We start from the raw sequence: 19,281 nt of genomic DNA, 5'->3' as shown, positions 1-19,281 counted from the left end.
TTATTTTCTGATGTAGTAACCTATAAAATTGCTCCTGTTGCTGGTTTGGTGCATACAACCCCACAATAAGAATTTTCTTGCCATATAAACCAAGTTCAAGCATAACATATCTTCCATAAGGATCTGATTCTAACAAGGTAGCAGATAAATTCTGTTTAACATAGATTACCACACCCCCTTTCTTCCCAGGGGCGGGAGATACAAAATGAGATCCCAAGCGAGGATTATTTAAATATTTTTGATCTTTAGCTGTAATATGAGTTTCTTGCAAGCAAATAATATCATTGTTGTGTTGTTTCAAATAGTGGTAAATTTTTTTTCTCTTTTGAGGAATGTTTAATCCATTAACATTCCAGGACAGGAGCTTTGCCATCTCCCTTGGCCTTCAGCCTGGAGAAGATCCGCTCAAATTCTGCTGCTGATGAATATGTAGCAGAGCTTTTGGGTCTTGCTCCTCCCACCGGCACTGAAGCAATTTGCTGAGTAGATTCTTCAATTTCTTTTTCTTTTTCTTTTTTCTGTTGTTCTTTTTCTTTACGTTTATGTGCTGCACGGGTCATTCTCTGTTCTTTAACCTCTGGTTGAGACATCCATACCACCTGTCCAGCAGTCATCATCCCTGTACCTTCAGATTTCTGTTCCATCTCTTTGTCACTCAAGACTTTATGCATCATGGGCAAAGGAGAGCCTGCTCCCAGGACCGTTTTATAAAATTCCTTAGCTTTAGCAACTGTATTAAGTCTATAACGTGTCCCCGCATGGCTCAAAACAATGCCCATCGGAATCTCCCATCTAAATGGCATTTGTCTTGCTTTAAGTTCATTTACTAAAAAAGCAAAATCTTTTCTGCTTCTTAAAATTTTAGGTGGAATTTCCTTTAAAATAATAATATCTTGGGCAGCAATCTGAAATCTTTTATTATAAAAAGTTTGTAGAATCTGATTTCGCAAAGACTTCTTAGCAAAATATATCACCACATCTCTAGGCAAATTCCTCTGTTTTGCAATCCAAGAATTAACTCTATAAATTCTTTCCACATCCCCACGTAACTCTTCTTTATCAATATTCAAAATAACAGCCAAGTCATTAATCACCATTTCCATCAAATCTTGAGTTTTATCTTCTTTCAGACCCCTTATTCTCAAAGCATATTCCATCTGTCTATACTGGAACATAAGAATATCATCTTGTGAAGTCTCCACTTTTTTCTCCATATCTTGAAATTTATAATCCAAAAGTTCAACTGTTTCTTCAATTTCCTCTACTCTGGAGTCCAGCTTCACAACCACTGAGGCCATTCCAGATAGAGCTAAAAGTATATCATCCCTCAAAATAGCATTATTCTGTTCTAAAAGCTCCTTCATCTCTTTCTTCATTTCCTCCTTAGTTTCAGATTTATTCTGATCCAAAAGTTGTTTCATTTCCTCCCTAAACTGTGAGACAGCACTTACCATTATTTCTTTAATGTCTTGTGCTGATGTGCCAGATGGGGGAGGTGAAGGTGGAGTAGATTTAGGTTGCTGCACTGAGGGTATTATTTTAAGTTGTTGTTGCACAGTAGAAGTAGCAGGAGAAGAAGTTACTTTAGAAGCTGCAGTAGCTGGTTGTCGTTTTGAAGCCATTTTAATTTATCTTCCTTTCTTCTTAAAAATACCAATAAAAATAAATAATCCAAAAAAAAATTAAAAATAAGATAAAATAGAATAAGATAAGATCAATCTAAAAGTCCCCAAGAATAAAAAAGTAAAAAAAGTAAAAAAAAAGCAATATTAAACAACAATTCAGCCGATCCGTCTTTTAAAGGAAAAAAAAACTTTCAAAACGCCATTTTACTTTCACTCTCACTTTTCCGCCCAAAAAAAAAAAGAGAAAGCTCAAAAAAATAAAAAAAAAATCAGCAGATACTAAATAAACTAAATAAACTAAAAAAAATAAAATAAAGCTAAACTATAAATAAAATCCTTTAAACAGTTCTGTCCGGTTTAAGATTACTCACGGTTTCTTTAAGTACGGAGATGGTAGCGGCGTCTCGCTTTGTTTCCGAAGAAACAAAGACAGCTGAGAGGCGGAGAAGGCAATGAACTCCGAGGGAACCCTCTTTCTACCCCCCTAAAAATAAAAATCCAGGGAGAGTTAAGAGGTTCTACCTCTATTCATGCGATCTCTACCCCTTCCCTTCGCCCGGGAAGGGGATTGCGAGCCGCGGGCCAGCTGATAAACGCTGTGCTCCGCGGATCTGACACCTTCTCAGGAGGACGGCTACAAAGTAGCCGCCATCTCCACCGCTTTGACCACCGGAAGTCAAGGGACAGCTTCTTTAAATACAGGCAAGGCCCTGACTATTCATTTAGTGACCATTTAAAGTCACAACAGCCCTGAAAAAGAATGACTTGTGACCGGTTTTTACATTTCTGAACATGGCAGCTTCCCCGTGATTATGGGATCAAAATTCGGGCACGTGGCAACTGGCATGTATTTGTGACAGTTGCACTATCCCAGGGTCATCTGATCACCATTTGTAACCTTCTCAGCCCGCTTCAGGCAAGCAAAGTCAATGAGGGAAGCCGGATTCGCTTAATGACTGCATGATTCACTTAACAACTGCGGTGATTTGTTTAATAACTGTGACAAAAAGGTCATCCAAAGGGGCAAAACTCACTTAACTTTCTGGCTTAGCAGTGGAAATTTTGGGCTCAATTGTGGTAGTAAGTCCTTTACTTACGACCACTATTGAGATTAGACCAGGGGTCTTCAAACTTGGCCCTTTTATGACTTACGCCTGGCTGAGGAATTCTGGGAGTTGAAGTCCACAAGTCAGAAAAGGGCCAAGTTTGAAGACCCCTGGATTAAAACTTCTTCTACGAAGTGATAAAGGAATCATGCCTGATTTTATGACCTTTTTTTGACATAGTCATTAAGGGAATCTGGCTTCCCCTGTTGACTTTGCTTGTTGGGAAGCCTCCTGGAAAGGTCACAAATGGCAATCATGTGACCCTGGGATGCTGGAACCATCATAAATGAATGCTGGTTGCCCAGCATTGGTTACATGACTGTGGGGAAGGCTGCGAAGGTTTTAAGCATAAGGATTTTTCAGTGCCTTCATGACTTCAAATGGTTGTTAAAAAAATGGTCGTAAGTCAAATGTTCTCTGTACAGTTAAAAATAATAATAAGCCACTAGAAGTCTGATCCTCCATGAATTTGTGAGCAATTGGTGGCGGTGGCCATCACCGCCTCCTATAGTAGCCTATTCCATAGCTTATATTCCATAGCAACTTTGTCAAGAAGGATTTCCTTCTGTTCATCCTGAATCTGCCCAGACTATCTCCAGCAGGGCCCCAGATTCTTATATTTTATCAGAGGAAGGAAGAAAAACTTCCCTGTTTACCCAAAACGTTACCCAAAACGTTTACCCAAAGCGCCTGAAGGCAGGACAAGAAGCAACAGGTGGAAACTAATCAAGGAGAGAAGCAACCTAGAACTAAGGAGAAACTTCCTGACAGTGAGAACAATTAATCAGTGGAACAGCCTGCCTCCAGAAGCAGTAAATGCTCCAACACTGGAAGTTTTTAAGAAGAGACTGGACAGCCATTTGTCTGAAATGGTGTAGGGTTTCCTGCCTGAGCAGGGGGTTGGACTAGACGACCTCCAAGGTCCCTTCCAACTTTACTACTACTACTACTACTATTATTATTATTATTATAACATGATTTTATATATACCATATCACATTTGTTCCCTTCTTCTTCTTGTGCCATATCCGTTATTGGACGTTGGCGATCCTGATGGCGATCCTGTTTTTATCAGCAGCCGCACGAAAAAGTGCTGCTGAGTTTTGTCCAAACCAGTCCCTTAGATTTTGAAGCCACAATGTTCTTCTTCTGCCTGGACCTCGTTTGCCTTCAATCTTTCCCTGGAGGATTAAATAGAGTATGCCGTATTTTTCTGGGTGTCGCATCACATGTCCAAAATATTCTAATTTTCGTTTTTTAATTGTTTTGATGATTTCCCTTGGCTTTCCCCGCCCACTTTTAATTCTAGGTCCAAATACTGTCACCTTTTCAGGGTGAAGCTATTTGTGCTCTCTCTGTTCAAAAGTTAGGGATGGAGACCCAGATGGTGCCAGAGAGCCCATAAACAGCAAGATGCTTGTAAATCCCCATCCGAAGGATAAACTCATGTCCTAGCCATGCTGCTGATCTTTTTTTAGAAACTTCCACAAATGCCATTTCCCCCCCCCCAACTAAAATAACATGATGTCGACTGACAGGTTTTCAACCATTGCCTTCTGCAGCTAGTTGACAGCCGTGATTATTCCTATGCTTTGCAAAACTTCACTACTGCAGATTAAATTACTGTTAAATTCACACCTAAAACAGCCCACTGAAGAGCTGGCAATTCTGTCTAGTCCATCTGCATTAAATCTGAGGCAGTGACGGTGGAGAGAGCTTTATAGGCTCCTTTACAAAAAAGGAAGCATCGGTTTTAGAAGAACAAAATGGCAAAAGAAGTAATGAAAGAATGGGGGGGGTCGCTACTGTGAAGAGAGAAACGTGGCCTCATTTTTAAGGCCTTTAAGGACAATTCAGGGTCCCTGCTCAAATTCTAGATGAAAAACAGTCCTCATTCAATAGCGCATTAAGAGAACACTAAACTAAATGAGATACTGTGGTCTTCAAAGACATTTGCGAAGAAGCACAGCCCATTAAAAACACAGCTCTTGCTTCTGAATAATTAGCAATAGCACTTAGACTCTTTATCACTTCATAGTGGTTTACAGCCCTTTGTAAGTGGTTCACAGAGCCAGCATATTGCCCCCAACAATCTAAGTCCTCATTTTCCCGACCTCGGAAGGATGGAAGGCTGAGTCAACCTTGAGCCGTTCAGGATCGAACTGGTGGCAGTGGGCAGAGTTAGCCTGCAATACTGCATTCTAACCACTGTGCCACCACGGCTCTTTACTGTTTCAGATTTGATTGAACATCACAGAATTGGCACCAAACGATCCAAGATGCCACCCTCGGCTACGTGCAACATTCATCGCGTACTTCTAGCCTACTTAGAATCCACTTGCAATCATCTGAATAAAAAATAGGCATAGCTAGGCCCAAGACAGTGTTAGGAAATTTGGGCAGCCTGCACCACAATCCTAACTTTCTTTTTTAATATTTTCAACAGATTTTGTTGGCACTGCGGTAAGTTCTGTGTGTTGGTGTTGGCCTCACTGATGTCTGGTGTTTGCTAGCTGTGTTCATAGGAGCCTATTCTAGTTTTGTCTTGTCCTTGTTCTTTAGTATGTAATTGTGTTAGGAGGATATTGTGTTGTAGTTGATCAAATCCTTTTGGGGAGGAAGAGGATTGGGGTGAAGAGAGGAAATGTACATACCCACATTTATGTTATCAAGCGCTCTTGTCTACCTCGTTCCTCTTTCTGGGGAAAAGCTTTGTTACATATACAGGAACATTCATCTTTATCCAGCCAATCCTGGGTCTAAAAATACAATAATGGGGTCTTCATGGAGGCCATTCCCCGATCCCAATGCTTCCTCCTGAGACAATTCTCAAAATTATGTCTTCAGAATATGGAGGAGGTCATGTTTTGGCCATTGTTTCTTTCCTTGGGCATGCTTACCGAAAAATCTCCTACACTACTAGCAGCCTCACAATAACAGTCCTAAATATTTCATTTATATCATCCTCAAGAGCCTTGAGTTGGTGTTCTTCTGTCCTCCTTGGCTAAGAATCTCTGACTCATAGAACATCTTGGTCACTTCTCCTCTGCCAAGGCTGCGTGTCAAACCTGCTCTGCTACTACCCCTCACTCTCCTTCTGAAAGATCAGGAGAAAACCAGCCAAGAAACAAACAAACTCACCCAGCCTGCTAAGGGACCATTTGCTTGCCAAACTACTCCAATATTTGGTTATTATGCTTGAAAAGAGAACGAGGAGGATAACATTTTTTTTTAAGATTTCTTAAGGAGGACCCTTAGAGCTCTTTAACAGCTTTCTGGTCCCTGTGGTGTACCCCTGGAATAAATCCATGTTCTCCAGCCTAGTCCTCAAGATTGAAAGCGTCTCCAGCCAACTCAACGCACAATATTCACAGATTCTGTAATGAGTTGCAAAGATCATCCTGCATGTTGTATGCATCTCCAAGGTGCCTGAAGGCAGGACGAGAATCAACGGATGGAAACGGATCAAGGATCAAGGAGAGAAGCAACTTAGAACTTAGAACTAAGGAGAAACTTCCTGACAGTTAGAACAATTAACCAGCGGAACAACCTGCCTCCAGAAGCGATGAATACTCCAACACTGGAAATTTTTAAGAAGAGACTGGGCAGCCATTTGTCTGAAATGGTGTAGGGTTCCTGCCTGAGCAGGGGGTTGGACTCGATGACCTCCGAGGTCCCTTCCAACTTTATTATTATTATTAATTATAAATAATTAACTAGAGCACAGACCATCCTTTCCTGATTTTCTGCAGGATGCAGTACAGGTAGTCCTCAACTTGCAACAGTTTATTTAGTGACCGTTCAAGTTGCATCACTAAAAAAGTAAATCATGACCATTTTCCACACTTATGACCAATGCAGCATGTCCAATGCAGCTGACTCATATTTAGGACGGTTGCCGTGTCCCAGGGTCATGTGCTCCCCTTTTGCAACCTTTTGGCAAGCAAAGTGAGCGGAGAAGCCGGGTTTATCTCACACCCATGTTAACAACCACAGTGATTCACTTAACAATTGTGGCAAGAAATGTCATAAAATGGGGCAAAATTCACTTAACAAACTTCTTGCTTAGCAACAGAAATTTTGGGCTCCGTTGTGGCCATAAGCCGAGGACTACCTCTACTCTTCTTTCACCTGAGTGGGAGTGCTCAGAGAGATAATAATAATAAAGGACTCCAGGACAGGAGAGATTCCTAGTCTGAATGGGTGGGAATGCGACATCAACCTGCAGTTAAAATTGCAGGAAGAGACCGGTTTTCAAGGCCTGACAGGCAGTTTTCCCTTCCTTGTGATTGGAGTTTCAGTCTCCAGGGCCATGCATAGTCAATGAATCTGATTGCAGGCACGGAATAACATTCATTTCAGTTTTGTTAAAAAGAAGAGAATGAACTGAGGCACACAATAGCTTCTGGAAGTCTTACCAATTCCTTTGCCAGCAGTGGCCATAGGAGTCTGTATTATTAAGGTGACCAACTGTCCTCCTTTAGGGAGGACAGTCCTCCTTTTGTAAGTTCTGTCCTCCCTCGAAAAGTGTCCTCCTACATGTCCGCCTTTTCGATATTTGGAGACTAATCTGCAGGGCTTTTTTTTTCTCATAGAACGCTCAGAACGGTGTTCTGGCACCTTTTTTTGATGATTTTTTTTTCAACTTTTGCATGAGCTGTGCTACTCCTACTATTGCCTTTCGAAAGCCAGTAGGAATTGCTGCTGAGCACGCCAAAACACCCGGCTGGCAAACTTTGCATATGCAAGTTGTCTGTATTATTGTTGCAATGAATAAAATGTTTCTTTTATTTACGATATTTTTTTCTTCAATTTATTTGTGTCCTCCTCTTCACTGTAAAAAAGTTGGTCACCTTTGTTATGTCCTGAGCCTGCAAAAGGGCAGGCTCGGGACGTTGCAACGGTCCCGGGCAGCTGCAAGTTGCCCGGGACCACACTGGTTGGCACCAGCGCTCGCGCGCATGCGCGAGGTGCTTCGTGCGCCTAAATGTTGCCTTTTGGCCCGGGGAAAAACGTCTTAAGAGAGGCTGAGAAGTCCGTGCTGCCTTGAGTTGTAACGGGGCTGCTGAAGAGAAATAAAGAAGGTTACTGAACATCAAGAATGTCTCGCGTCGTCATTGCCATTAGCCGAGGACTCATCACTGGCGACGAGGATGGGATGGCCTTGCAATTATGCAAACAATTGTAAGCTTACCTTGGAGTCCAGCACAGCGAGGAAACGGCGTTAAATTCAGCAATTGCCTGCCAATACAGCTTTGTTGGAGGTAAGCTGGCTGATAGACCCTTCCTGCTTTACTAAAATGGCAAAGATTGGAAAACTTTCAGAGTTTGATATTACACATCCCGAAAGATGGGAATCTTACGTGGCCCGAGCAGAAAATTATTTCAGAGTTAATCAAGTAAGAGAAGAGGGCTTAAAGGCCGCCACCCTACTCTGCGTTTGTGGTCAAGATGCATTTGAAATTGCTGAAAACTTAGTAGCCCCTGCACCTCTTGAATCTGTTACCTACACAGATCTTAAGAAATTACTGAAAGAGCATTTTCAACCCAAGTTGTCTGTTATTGCTTGGAGACATAATTTTGAACAGCGGGATCAACGGGCTGATGAATCAGCTAAAGAGTACATTGCTGCATTAAGAAGGGCAGCTAAGCATTGCGAATTTAAAGACTTAGAGGAAAGACTGAGAGACAGATTTGTATGTGGACTGAGAAACAGAGATGTACAACAAAGGCTTTTTGCCAAAGAGGACATATCATTCCAAGATGCCTTGAGAGAGGTTACTGCAGAAGAGACAGCAAGAGGGGCAATCAAGAATATGAGGCCCATCAAAAGCTTTCCAGAAGCTGTTTCCGTGCATCACGAGGGAGTTCAAGGAAGCTCAGAAGAGGAGCCCGATGAAGAAATAGATCATCTCTACCCAACCAAAGAAAGAAAGCAGAGGGAAGGCAGAGAAAAGTCTTCACCTGTACCCAAGTGCTTCGGGTGTGGAGGTCGCCACAAGAGGACCGACTGCAAGTTCCGCTCTGCAATCTGTAGAGCATGTGGGAAGCAAGGCCACATAGCAGCTGTGTGTCTGGGCCGACAGAAGGTACAACCCCGAGAAGAATTGCGCCTGAAAGGTACCAGGGTCCCCAGCCAAAACAGGGTGGGTTCCTGTGCTTCACGAAGAAGCATTTTTAAGACAGGCACACACAGACCACTTAAAAAGAAGCTGTCACTTAGGGTGAAATTGCAAGGAGTTCCATTGGTCATGGAACTAGACACTGGGTCTGCACTTTCAATCATCTCCATTCACACATTCAGAAAGATTTGTTCTGGCAGTGGTTTCCAGGCCAAGCTTAGGCCTTCTAACATAGTACTAACAGACTTTCAAAACTCCAAAGTGTGTGTTAAGGGGGAGGCCACTCTTAACGTGCAGTATAAGGATTTTGAAGGTCCATTAGATGTATTGGTAGTGGGGGGTGATCGTACGAGTCTCATAGGACTCGATTGGTTTGAGGCCCTGGGAATACAAGTTACAGGGCTCAACAGCTTGCAAACGTTAGACTTACAGGAAGTCTGCAAGGAATTTGCAGATGTATTCAGCCCTCAGTTGGGCACATACAAGGGTCCCCCAGTGTCTTTGAAATTAGATCCCACTGTCACTCCTATCAGAGTAAAGGCAAGAAGGGTACTGTTTGCCTTAAAAGGGAAAATTGATGCTGAATTGGACAAATTGATTCAGCAAGGAGTCTTAGAACCTGTTGACTCCAGTCCATGGGAAACTCCCGTAGTAACGCCTCTTAAGGCTAATGGGGAAATTCGCATTTGTGCAGATTACAAATGCACGCTCAATAAGGCATTACAACAACACGCCTATCCTGTGCCTATTGTCAGCCACATTCTGGCTTCCCTCAAAGGGGGGCGTATTTTTGCAAAGCTTGATTTACCTCAGGCTTACCAACAGTTGCCTGTGGACGAAGCTGCTGCTGTGGCACAAACCATTGTAACTCATAGGGGGGCATTCAAGGTCAAGAGACTGCAATTTGGAGTAAACGTAGCTCCTGGAATTTTCCAAAGAGTAATGGAAAATACCTTGAGGGGTATTCCAGGGGTTTGCCCCTATTTTGATGATGTCTTAATTGCTGGAGAGTCTATCCAAAATCTGGCTGAAAGATTGAGGGCTGTCCTGCTGAGGTTTCGGAAAACAGGACTCAAACTCAAAAAGGACAAATGTAAAATTGGGGTGTCTTCTACAGATTTTCTGGGGTTCAGAATTGATGTCAATGGGATTCATCCTGCTGAGTCCAAATTAAAAGTTATCACACAAGCTCCCAGACCTAAGTCCAAAGCTGAACTGCAAGCTTTTCTGGGACTTTTGAATTTCTACAATTCATTTATTCCTAACAAGGCTGATGTAGCTGAACCACTTCATAGGCTTCTTGACAAACAAGCTGTGTGGGAATGGTCACAAGCACACGAAGCAAGCTTCAATAAGGTTAAGGCCTTGCTAACATCTAACAATGTGCTTGCACATTTTAATGAAACACTCCCTGTGTGCATTGCTTGTGATGCTTCCCCTTATGGCGTAGGAGCTGTACTCAGCCATCTCACACCTGATGGAACTCAGGTTCCTGTTGCATATTACTCCAGAACTTTATCCTCTGCTGAGAGGAATTATGCCCAGATAGACAGGGAGGCCTTAGCTGTTGTTGCTGGAATCAAAAAATTCCATGATTTTTTATATGGCAGACATTTCACGGTCTACACCGACCAAAAGCCTTTGTTGGGATTGTTTACAACTAACAAACAGACCCCTCACATTATCTCTCCCAGGATGCTCAGATGGTCAATCTTTCTGTCAGCTTATGATTTTTCTTTAATTCACAAACCGGTCAAAGAAATGGGCCATGCTGATGGCCTCAGTAGATTACCCTTACAGGTAGTTGAGGCTGACCCTGCCCCGGCAATCAATATTCTTTCAATTCAAGCACTGCCTGAGTCACCCCTTAATGCCAGGGATGTGGCTGCTGAATCAGCCACGGATCTTACACTCTCTCGAGTCTTATCCTGGGTTTTGTCTGGATGGCCAGAGAGTTGTCCAGGTACTGAGTTTCAGAGTTTCTGGTTAAAAAGGAACAAGTTGTCCACCTTCCAAGGCTGTCTGCTGTAGGGTAGCAGAGTTGTCATTCCTACCTCAATGAGGTCTAGAGTCTTAGGGTCCCTTCACGAGGGTCATCCTGGCATTGTTCGAATGAAGGCGCTTGCGCGCAGCCACTTCTAGTGGCCTGGGTTAGATAAGGAAATTGAGGCTAAGGTGCATGCTTGTCACCTTTGTCAATGCTCACGCCCAGAAATGCCTCAGGCTCCCGTACATAGGTGGGAGGAAACACAGTCCCCATGGTCTAGAGTGCACATTGACTACGCTGGGCCCTTTCAGGGTCAATTCTTCTTGATCCTGGTTGATAGCTATTCAAAATGGCTTGAGGTTGTACCTGTCTCGTCCACCACCACTGCAAAGACTATCCAAGTACTGCGGGGAATTTTTGCTGCACATGGGCTTCCGGATGTTTTGGTGTCTGACAATGGCCTGCAATTCACTTCTTCCGAATTCCAAGCTTTCTTACAGGCCAACATGATTCGTCATGCCACTTCTGCTCCTTTCCACCCTTCCACCAACGGGATGGCTGAACGGATGGTCCGCATCACCAAGGATGCTTTAAAGAGACTTACCTATGGGGACTGGCATCACAGGTTGGCTGATTTCCTCCTTTCCTACCACACTACACCTTCCACTTCTACCGGGAGGAGCCCAGATGAACTTCGTTGGGGGCGCAAACTGATTACTAAACTTGACCGGTTGCATCCGGACAGACTGCCGCCTAGGGGTACACAGCCCAGGGCACCGCAGCAATTGCAAGTGGGTGCCCCTGTATGGACCCGTAACTACGGGCCAGGCCATTTATGGGTTCCTGCCACTGTTTGCAAGGTTACAGGCCCTTTGTCTTATGAGGTCTCCTTGGAAGACGGCCGCATCCTGCAATGGCATATTGACCAGCTGCGTACAAGGCTGGACTCACCTGCAGAGACTCCTGGTTCTTTTCCGGGGGGGGAGGGGGATCCTTACGGGCAAAGGGAAGGGTGTTGGCAGCATTCAGACTCTCACAGTGAGGCCACAGACGGCCTGTCGCATGATTCCGCGAGTGTTCCAAACAGGAATTCAAGGGAACCAGTTAGCGCACAAGCTACAGCGCAGACTCCAGCCAAGGAGTCACCCCGGGGGCATAATCATTACACACGTACACCTTTCAGCACTCCAGTCAGGGAGAATAACCAGGAGCATCCTAATAACTCAAACATTGCAAGAGAGCTGGCACACAATCAATACAATTGGCCCAACACAGCCACAGTCCCCAGAGAAGGACACTGCCACAGGGAAGTGGGAGAAGAGCCAATTTTAGACAGTGGACCCTCTGGTTCAACGGAGGGGGGAACTGAGTTTTGGGACAATACTGAAATAACAGACAGTCCTGCTATGGAACTGGGGAGTGGAGGAAGCCAGCCTCCCGTTAGGTCCAGTGTGGGCTTGAGAGGCCATTCAGAGCTACCCAACAATGGCAACTTATTAGAAGGGTCAGCTCGCCTGCAATTAGGCAGGTCAACCACGTTAGAGAGAGAGCAAAGTCCTGGCCTGACGAGCCCGGTGGGCAAGCAAGCAGGCCAGGCATCAGGGCACAGTCCACGGGGGCCACCAGGGTCTGAGAAGGGGGGTGAACCTATAACCTCCACAGGACAAGGTGTACTTGTAAATAATCCAGGCCTACGTAGGTCACAGAGAGATAAGAGGTCTCCCAAATATCTTGAAGATTTTATAACCTTACTGGCCAGGCAGAAGACTTAAGTGTATTCTGTAGAAGCCAGAAATGGGAACACTGGAGTTAATCCCCAGCACTATAGCGTGGTACCATTTAACAAGAGTGTACACCACGCTCTTGTTCAGGTCGCGTTAAAATTGTCATGTAGTCTTAACTGGGGGGGGGAAGGGGTGTTATGTCCTGAGCCTGCAAAAGGGCAGGCTCGGGACGTTGCAACGGTCCCGGGCAGCTGCAAGTTGCCTGGGACCAGACTGGTTGGCGCCAGCGCTCGCGCGCATGCGCGAGGTGCTTCGCGCACCTAAATGTTACCTTTTGGCCCAGGGAAAAACGTCCTTAAGAGAGGCTGAGAAGTCCGTGCTGCCTTGAGTTGTAACGTGCTGCTGAAGAGAAATAAAGAAGGTTACTGAACATCAAGAATGTCTCGCGTCGTCATTGCCATTAGCCGAGGACTCAACAACCTTAGTATTATCTTTGGTATAATGAAGCAATAAGTTGCACCTGTATGTGTGTGTTTGTGTTTGTGTGTGTGTGTGTGTGTGTGTGTGTGTGAGTGAGTGAGTGAGTGAGTGTGTGTGAGAGAAATTCATCCCAATGTCCAATCAGGGAATGTGCATATATGTTGTATGCATGTGCATGTGTCCACTTGTGATAGTCTATTCAGGAATGACGCTTATGGGTACTTCTGTTTTCCCCTCATGTTGCAACTGTGCATGTACATGTACACTGAGAAGCATAGAGTGGCTGCATACTCTCTGCTCTGGGTCATGTGACAGGAAGGAGGAGAACTTAAAATGGAGGCATCAATAACAGCCACAAGTCACAGGGCAATTGCCTCTCCCATAGGGGTACATGGGGGAGGGGGGTTGCTGGAATTATTTTTTTTTCAAACCCTGTCAGGAGCCAACCCATTTTTTTTAACTTGTCTTGCTTCTTCTCTCACATGTTTGTTTTGAGAGAGTTAGTCTGCTGGTGGACTGAGAAATCACTTCTCTTTGCATAATTTGCTTTCCAACATCCTGCTGGGTCACAAAGAGTAACAGCCACAGCCCTCTCCAAATAATAAACTTGAAAGGCCCAATGAAAAGAAATGCTTAAAGTAGAGGTCTTCAAACTTGGCTCTTTTACGACTTATGGACTTCAACTCCCAGAATTCCTCAGCCAGGCATGCCTGGCTGAGGAATTCTGGGAGTTGAAGTCCACAAGTCATAAAAGGGCCAAGTTTGAAGACCCCTGCCCTAAAGCAAGAGAGGACTTTAGTTCCAGCTTCCTGTCCCCTTTGTATAATGGCCAGAAGGAAAACCTCACAAACTTTGCATAATTTTTTAATTTACACACTACGGTCCCACAAAGTTTGAAATCCAGCAGTTAGGGTTAGGTTATTATAGAGTTTTTGTGATCCCTGCTTTTCCTTACCTCTGTGCAGTTTATATACACTGAACTGCCTGCCACGCTACACAATTGTGCGGTTTTGCAGGAAGCATTGATTTATTTAATTTTTTTTTTTTTTTTTTTTACTGACGCATGTTTTCTTCTTCACAGAGGATATAATGTAGAAGAGGCAGGAAGCCCCTTTCACTGGTACCTGGACTCTCATCCTTTCCTCCTCATTTCCCTCATGGCCTTTCTTTTGCGGCTGCCAACCAGGGGGAAAACCCTGCCCCACTCCACGGTGTCCGAATTCGCCGATCTCACCTGCGTGCCGTTTCCAGAGACATGGCCATCCCTCATGATCTGCCAGCTTTGACTCGTATTCCCTCTGCTGATTGGCTTCCCCAGCCTGCCTTTCCTGCTTCTGAGGGAAGGAAACGTGCACATTCCAACTGTATGCTCAAAAAAGGAATGACATCCCTGGGATTTTTAATTCTTCCTTTTCAAGAGTTCCTCCATTCTGGGAGAAGCCTCCAGCAGGGTCCTCGTGATGCCAGACCTGGTGCCAAGACGTTGCTCCTGTTGCTGCCGCTGCTGCTGCTGCTGTTGTCACAAACTACCAGGGCATCTCTTTGCCGCATCCGTTCCCGTTTTTAACTTTCTGGCCCCTTTGCTCCTCCCTGCGGCCGTTCAGTACCATGCCGTGCTCAAGGCTGGCCCATTTGATACTTTTAGGCGTACATGAAATTGTCTCTGAACAGGGTAAGGTGAGCCCAGGTCCCCTTCTCCCGGGGGATTCCAGCCACCAGAACTTTTGAGTTTCAAATCATTCTGCCCAGGTAATACAGCCGCACCTTGATGTCTACAAGATGGGAGGTGGGGGGTGGGGGGGAATAGAGAGAGGTCTGATCCGCTGGTACTTCTCTGCTCACTATGGGGCTCTCTCCAGCCTCAGCCTGCAAGACGAGTTCTTGGACACTGAATGTAATTCTTGGCTAGAACCATGCTGGACATACGAAAGGAGCCAAAGATTGGGCTAAGGCAGTGTTTCTCAACCTTGACAATTTTAAGGCATGTGGACTTCAACTCCCAGAATTCCACAGCCAGCATTGCTGGCTGTGGAATTCTGGGAGTTGAAGTCCACATGCCTTAAAATTGTCAAGGTTGAGAAACACTGGGCTAAGGTGAGGGGTGTCACCTGTTGGCATCTGGCTGGCTAGGATGGCAGCTCAGGTGTGAGGCTCGTGCCAAATGCTGCTTCTCTCAAACCTGTGGTGCTTCATCCCTCTGAGTAAAAGCAACATGGGGGCCTGGGCAACTATGAGTGAAGAGAGGAAATGGGCTATGTTGTGGTGCCAGCTGTGCCTCTGGCCTGGGCTGAGCATTCAGAGAGACAAAAGTGAGCTAAGAAACTGACTCCCCCGCTCCCAAATCCAGCCACCATCCCCTTTCACAGTTCCAATCGTATCACTGAAGAACTAAGAAGAGAACTGTACTATCCTAAATGTTTCAACAGTTGTGCCTCTCCCCAGGCAGCAGGGTAGCAGCTAATCCCTCACAATTTGGGCTGTATTCTGAGAGACTTCCTCAGAAGTAGCCATTTTGTCCCACATTAGTGGACCTAGCTTGCTCCCATACAAACTAGGCCTCAAGCCACTTATCAGAGAGATTTCCAGACCAGGAGTATGATCCAAGTTGGAGTCATAGAGACACGTGCAATGTTTGCCTAATCAAACCCCTCTTGCTCACACTTCCCGGCAGCATAAAGTGTATTGGTACTCTAAAGATACTATGACCATGAAACAAGTAATAGTAATCTTGACAATGGTTCCAAGAACAGCTTTTTTTTTTCCGCAGCCAAGACAACCAAGGGTCTAAAGAGTGCCAAAAGCTCTAGAAGCAGGGATGGAAGGGACCTCAGAGGTCTTCTAGTCCAACTCTCTGCTCAAGGCAGGAGACCTTATACCAGGGGTAGGCAACTGTGGCTCTTTTATGACTCATGGACTTCAACTCCCAGAATTCCTGAGCCAGCATAGCTCAGCTTTGGAAACCTCTCTCTTTCCCCTCAGCATGACTGGCTCAGGAATTCTGGGAGTTGAAGTCCACAAGTCATAAAAGAGCCAAGGTTGCCTACCCCTGCCTTATAACATCCCCGTCAAATGGTTGTCCAGAAGGCAGAGAGGAGAGAGGGAGAAGAAAACAGGTTTGGATCATAAAACAACAACAACAACAAAAGCAGATGGGAATGCAGAGATGAGCTAAGAATTTCTGGTGTCAGGGGCATAATACCCTAATAGCATCCCCCTGGCTGTCAAAGTATCAGTCACATAGCAGAGCATTTGCCCTCCTTTCTGCTGTTTTGGTGGGATGCCCAGCCCTGTTACTTACCAAGCTGACCCTGAGCAAGTGGAATGATGTTCCCAGGTGAGAAGCTTGCTTAGAATTTGGTTGTACTAGAGTCAAGTGCACAAAGGGACCTGTGAGATGGGGGGGGGTAGGAAATGTGTGTGCAAAGGGGTGTATGCATCATTACAGATTTTGAAGACAGAAAAAAAAGCCATGGCAGATCTCTGGTCACACCTGCCACTATTAATATCAAGATTAGGTGGGTATTTGAATCAAGATGGTGACATCTGAAGGGGGTTGGTCTTGATATGTTCTCTCCCAAGTTGCTACTTTGTTCCTTCCAGAAAGAAAAATTCCCGTCCACTGGGTAAATAACTTCAGGAAAGTGGTTTTCATCAGGGAAAAGACACTGGATAAAAAGTTATCTCCCTGCCTCTTTGCCCAGCATTAGGTTTGCGACTGGGGTAAAACAGTAAAGTGTGATAAACCGTAACCAAATGGAGGAGATTTACAGCCATGATTGTAGCATGGTCATATTATTGTTTCTGCCAAAGCATAACACGGTGAGGTTACCAAGAAGCCGCCCATGAATGTGAGTGCCGCTACTTGACAACCAGCCATCAAGTATTGTGATGTAACTCGAATGTTCCAAGGGAATTTGTAGGTTCACTGAAGTCCTGGGGTGGGTGGGTGGGGGAAAGCATTTTTATGAAGTATACCTTCCTCTCCAAATCCCCAGCCAAATTCCAAGACGAGAGGAAAGACGAGCAAGGAAAGCCAAAACGTGGGAAGTCAATTCAAAATTCATTCATTCAAAGCTAACGGATCAAAGGCCGGTAAATGCAATGAAGTGTATATCTGAAGAGTTGAAGCCCATAGCACCTTCAGCTGGATTAATTGGTGAACTTCCACACACCCACACATAAGGTTGTGCCAGCTTACCATATCTCTTAAGTGTATTGTAGTACACATTGCCATTCGACCCAGCTGTTGCCACAAGAACATCAAGTCCATGACCTCAAATTATTTAGCTGCACTGGCCTCAGTTCTCCTTGACAGAAGAGAATCATTGCCAAGAGGAAAAGAAAAAAACAAACATTTAAATAAACCAGATTAAAGGCTTTTCTCCCTTGCGGGCCCTGACACGCATATTCTGTTGTATTCACAGATCTCAGCTCCCACTTTCTTATTATTTATTCTAGAAAAAAATATAAATACCTTAGTGAAGGCTTTAGCGGTTGGGAACAAGGAAGCGGCTTTAGTCCGCAACTCCACAAGCTGCAAGGCTATTTAGCATTGTGTGAACCATCAGAAAAAGATGATCCTGCACTGGGGGGAGGGGGAGGGAGAAGAAGCAAAGACATGGTGCACATGAAGATATGTTCTACCGCATGTGCTGGAGAAATGGCATTGCTGTTAATGAAAATGGGTAGATGGGTGGAGAAAGGAAATACAGTAGCTGTAATATATATCTGTATTTTAGTACCAAAAAAAAAAAAAGAGTTTGATACAGTGTTTCACAAAACTTTAACCGGAAAACATAAAATTCAAGTTGGATTGAATCGGACCAGAATCTGATCAGATCAAGATCATTTTGCCTTGTCCTCTGGGAGTGGAAAACCTTGGTAGCTTTTGCGCGCTGAGCAGCTGGATTTACAAGGATAACTTAGAATAGGGTATTTTTGTGCCTACGTGTGCACACACACACATGCATGCAAATGCACGAAGATGCACATCTTAGAAACTGCAACAGGACGAGCATGAACAGTGAAGGCTGATCAAATCTGCAACCTTGATTGGAGCGATTAGTACTCCAGTCTTGATACGTAGAGGAATGCTCTAAAAAGTAACAGAAATAAATTTAACACAGAGTCCTTTGGAGACAAAAAAATCCAAACCCATCGATATAGATTGGGGGATACCACGCTTAATAATGATACTTGTGGGGGGGGGAAATCTTGGAAGTAGCAATTTGATATGATGGTATGAGGAGCCAACATTGTGATGTGGTTGCCTAAAGCAATTTCAAATTACATCAGCCACACATAAGGTCCGAATCATGCAAAATAACTGTCAACTGTTTACAGGTCATTCTGCACTTTACTAGCTTTTGTTGGGTGACCCATCTTTCAAAGTTCCGACGACACTGAAAAATGTAACTTACATTAAATGTAACTGGTCCTTGCACTTATGATTCACTTATAATACCCCTGAGGTTATTGGATTGTGATCTTGGCACTTGGCAACTGCTCGCCCTTACGACAGTGTCTTGCAGCCATGTCATCCCCCTTTGCAACCTTCTCAGCTGGCTTCCAACAGGCAAAGTCAGTGGAGAACCCTACAGGAAGATCGCACGTCACGATCGTGTGATGTCTCGCTTAACGACCATGGCAAAAAAAAGGTTGCAAAATCTGGTGCATTCAAGTGATGCCTCACCGCACTACTTAACAATGAATTTCCTGATACTAACTTTGGTTGTAAGTTAAGAACTTATCTGTATTCTACTTTAGTCAGGCCTCATCTTGAGTTCTGTGTCCGGTTCTGGGCATAGTAGTTTATGAAAGATTCGTAGACATTGGATCGTGTTCGGAGAAGAGGACTAATGAGAGGATTAGAAGTGAAGTCATAGAAAGAGTTCACTTGAGGGTTGTTTAGCTTTGAGCCAAGAGGCTGAGGGGAATATGAAGGCAGTGTCCTCTTCAAATATCTGAAAGAATATTTGCATAAAATGAGGGTGGGATCTGCTCTCCAGAGTGCAGAACACAGATGGGTCTAAGTTGAAGGCAGTTTCCACTTGAATATTAGGAAAAAAAATTAGAAAAAAAATCAAAAGTAAAAACAAAGCAACTTAATTCCTCAGAGAGGCGGTAGGGTGCCTTCCATTACTGTCTTCCAGCGTAGGCTGGAGAATTAATTAATGCTTTAATTTGGATTTCATCTTGAGAACAGACTGGACCGAATAGTTCCTTTCAACTCCAGAA

The 19,281-nt window shown here is 44.4% G+C and overlaps 1 protein-coding gene across 2 annotated transcripts in view; it reads left to right on the top strand.

The window, feature by feature from the left end:
- LHFPL4 (LHFPL tetraspan subfamily member 4) overlaps nt 1-14,352 on the top strand; it is a 77,942-nt gene extending 63,590 nt beyond the window's left edge. Inside the window, exons 3-4 of one of the 2 annotated variants that reach the window (XM_039355152.1) lie at nt 5,178-5,194; nt 14,126-14,352. In XM_039355152.1, the coding sequence (XP_039211086.1) occupies nt 5,178-5,194; nt 14,126-14,134 (26 nt within the window). In that variant the 3' untranslated portion in view covers nt 14,135-14,352. The remainder of the gene's footprint in view (nt 1-5,177; nt 5,195-14,125) is intronic. The other variant, XM_039355154.1, reaches the window with a different exon arrangement.
- The last annotated feature ends 4,929 nt before the right edge of the window (nt 14,353-19,281 follow it).

Source organism: Crotalus tigris, unplaced genomic scaffold (assembly GCF_016545835.1).
Source record: "Crotalus tigris isolate CLP2741 ecotype Arizona unplaced genomic scaffold, ASM1654583v1 scf7180000018612.917631, whole genome shotgun sequence".
NCBI lineage: Eukaryota > Metazoa > Chordata > Lepidosauria > Squamata > Viperidae > Crotalus > Crotalus tigris.
This window is presented reverse-complemented; position numbering and strand designations above follow the sequence as displayed.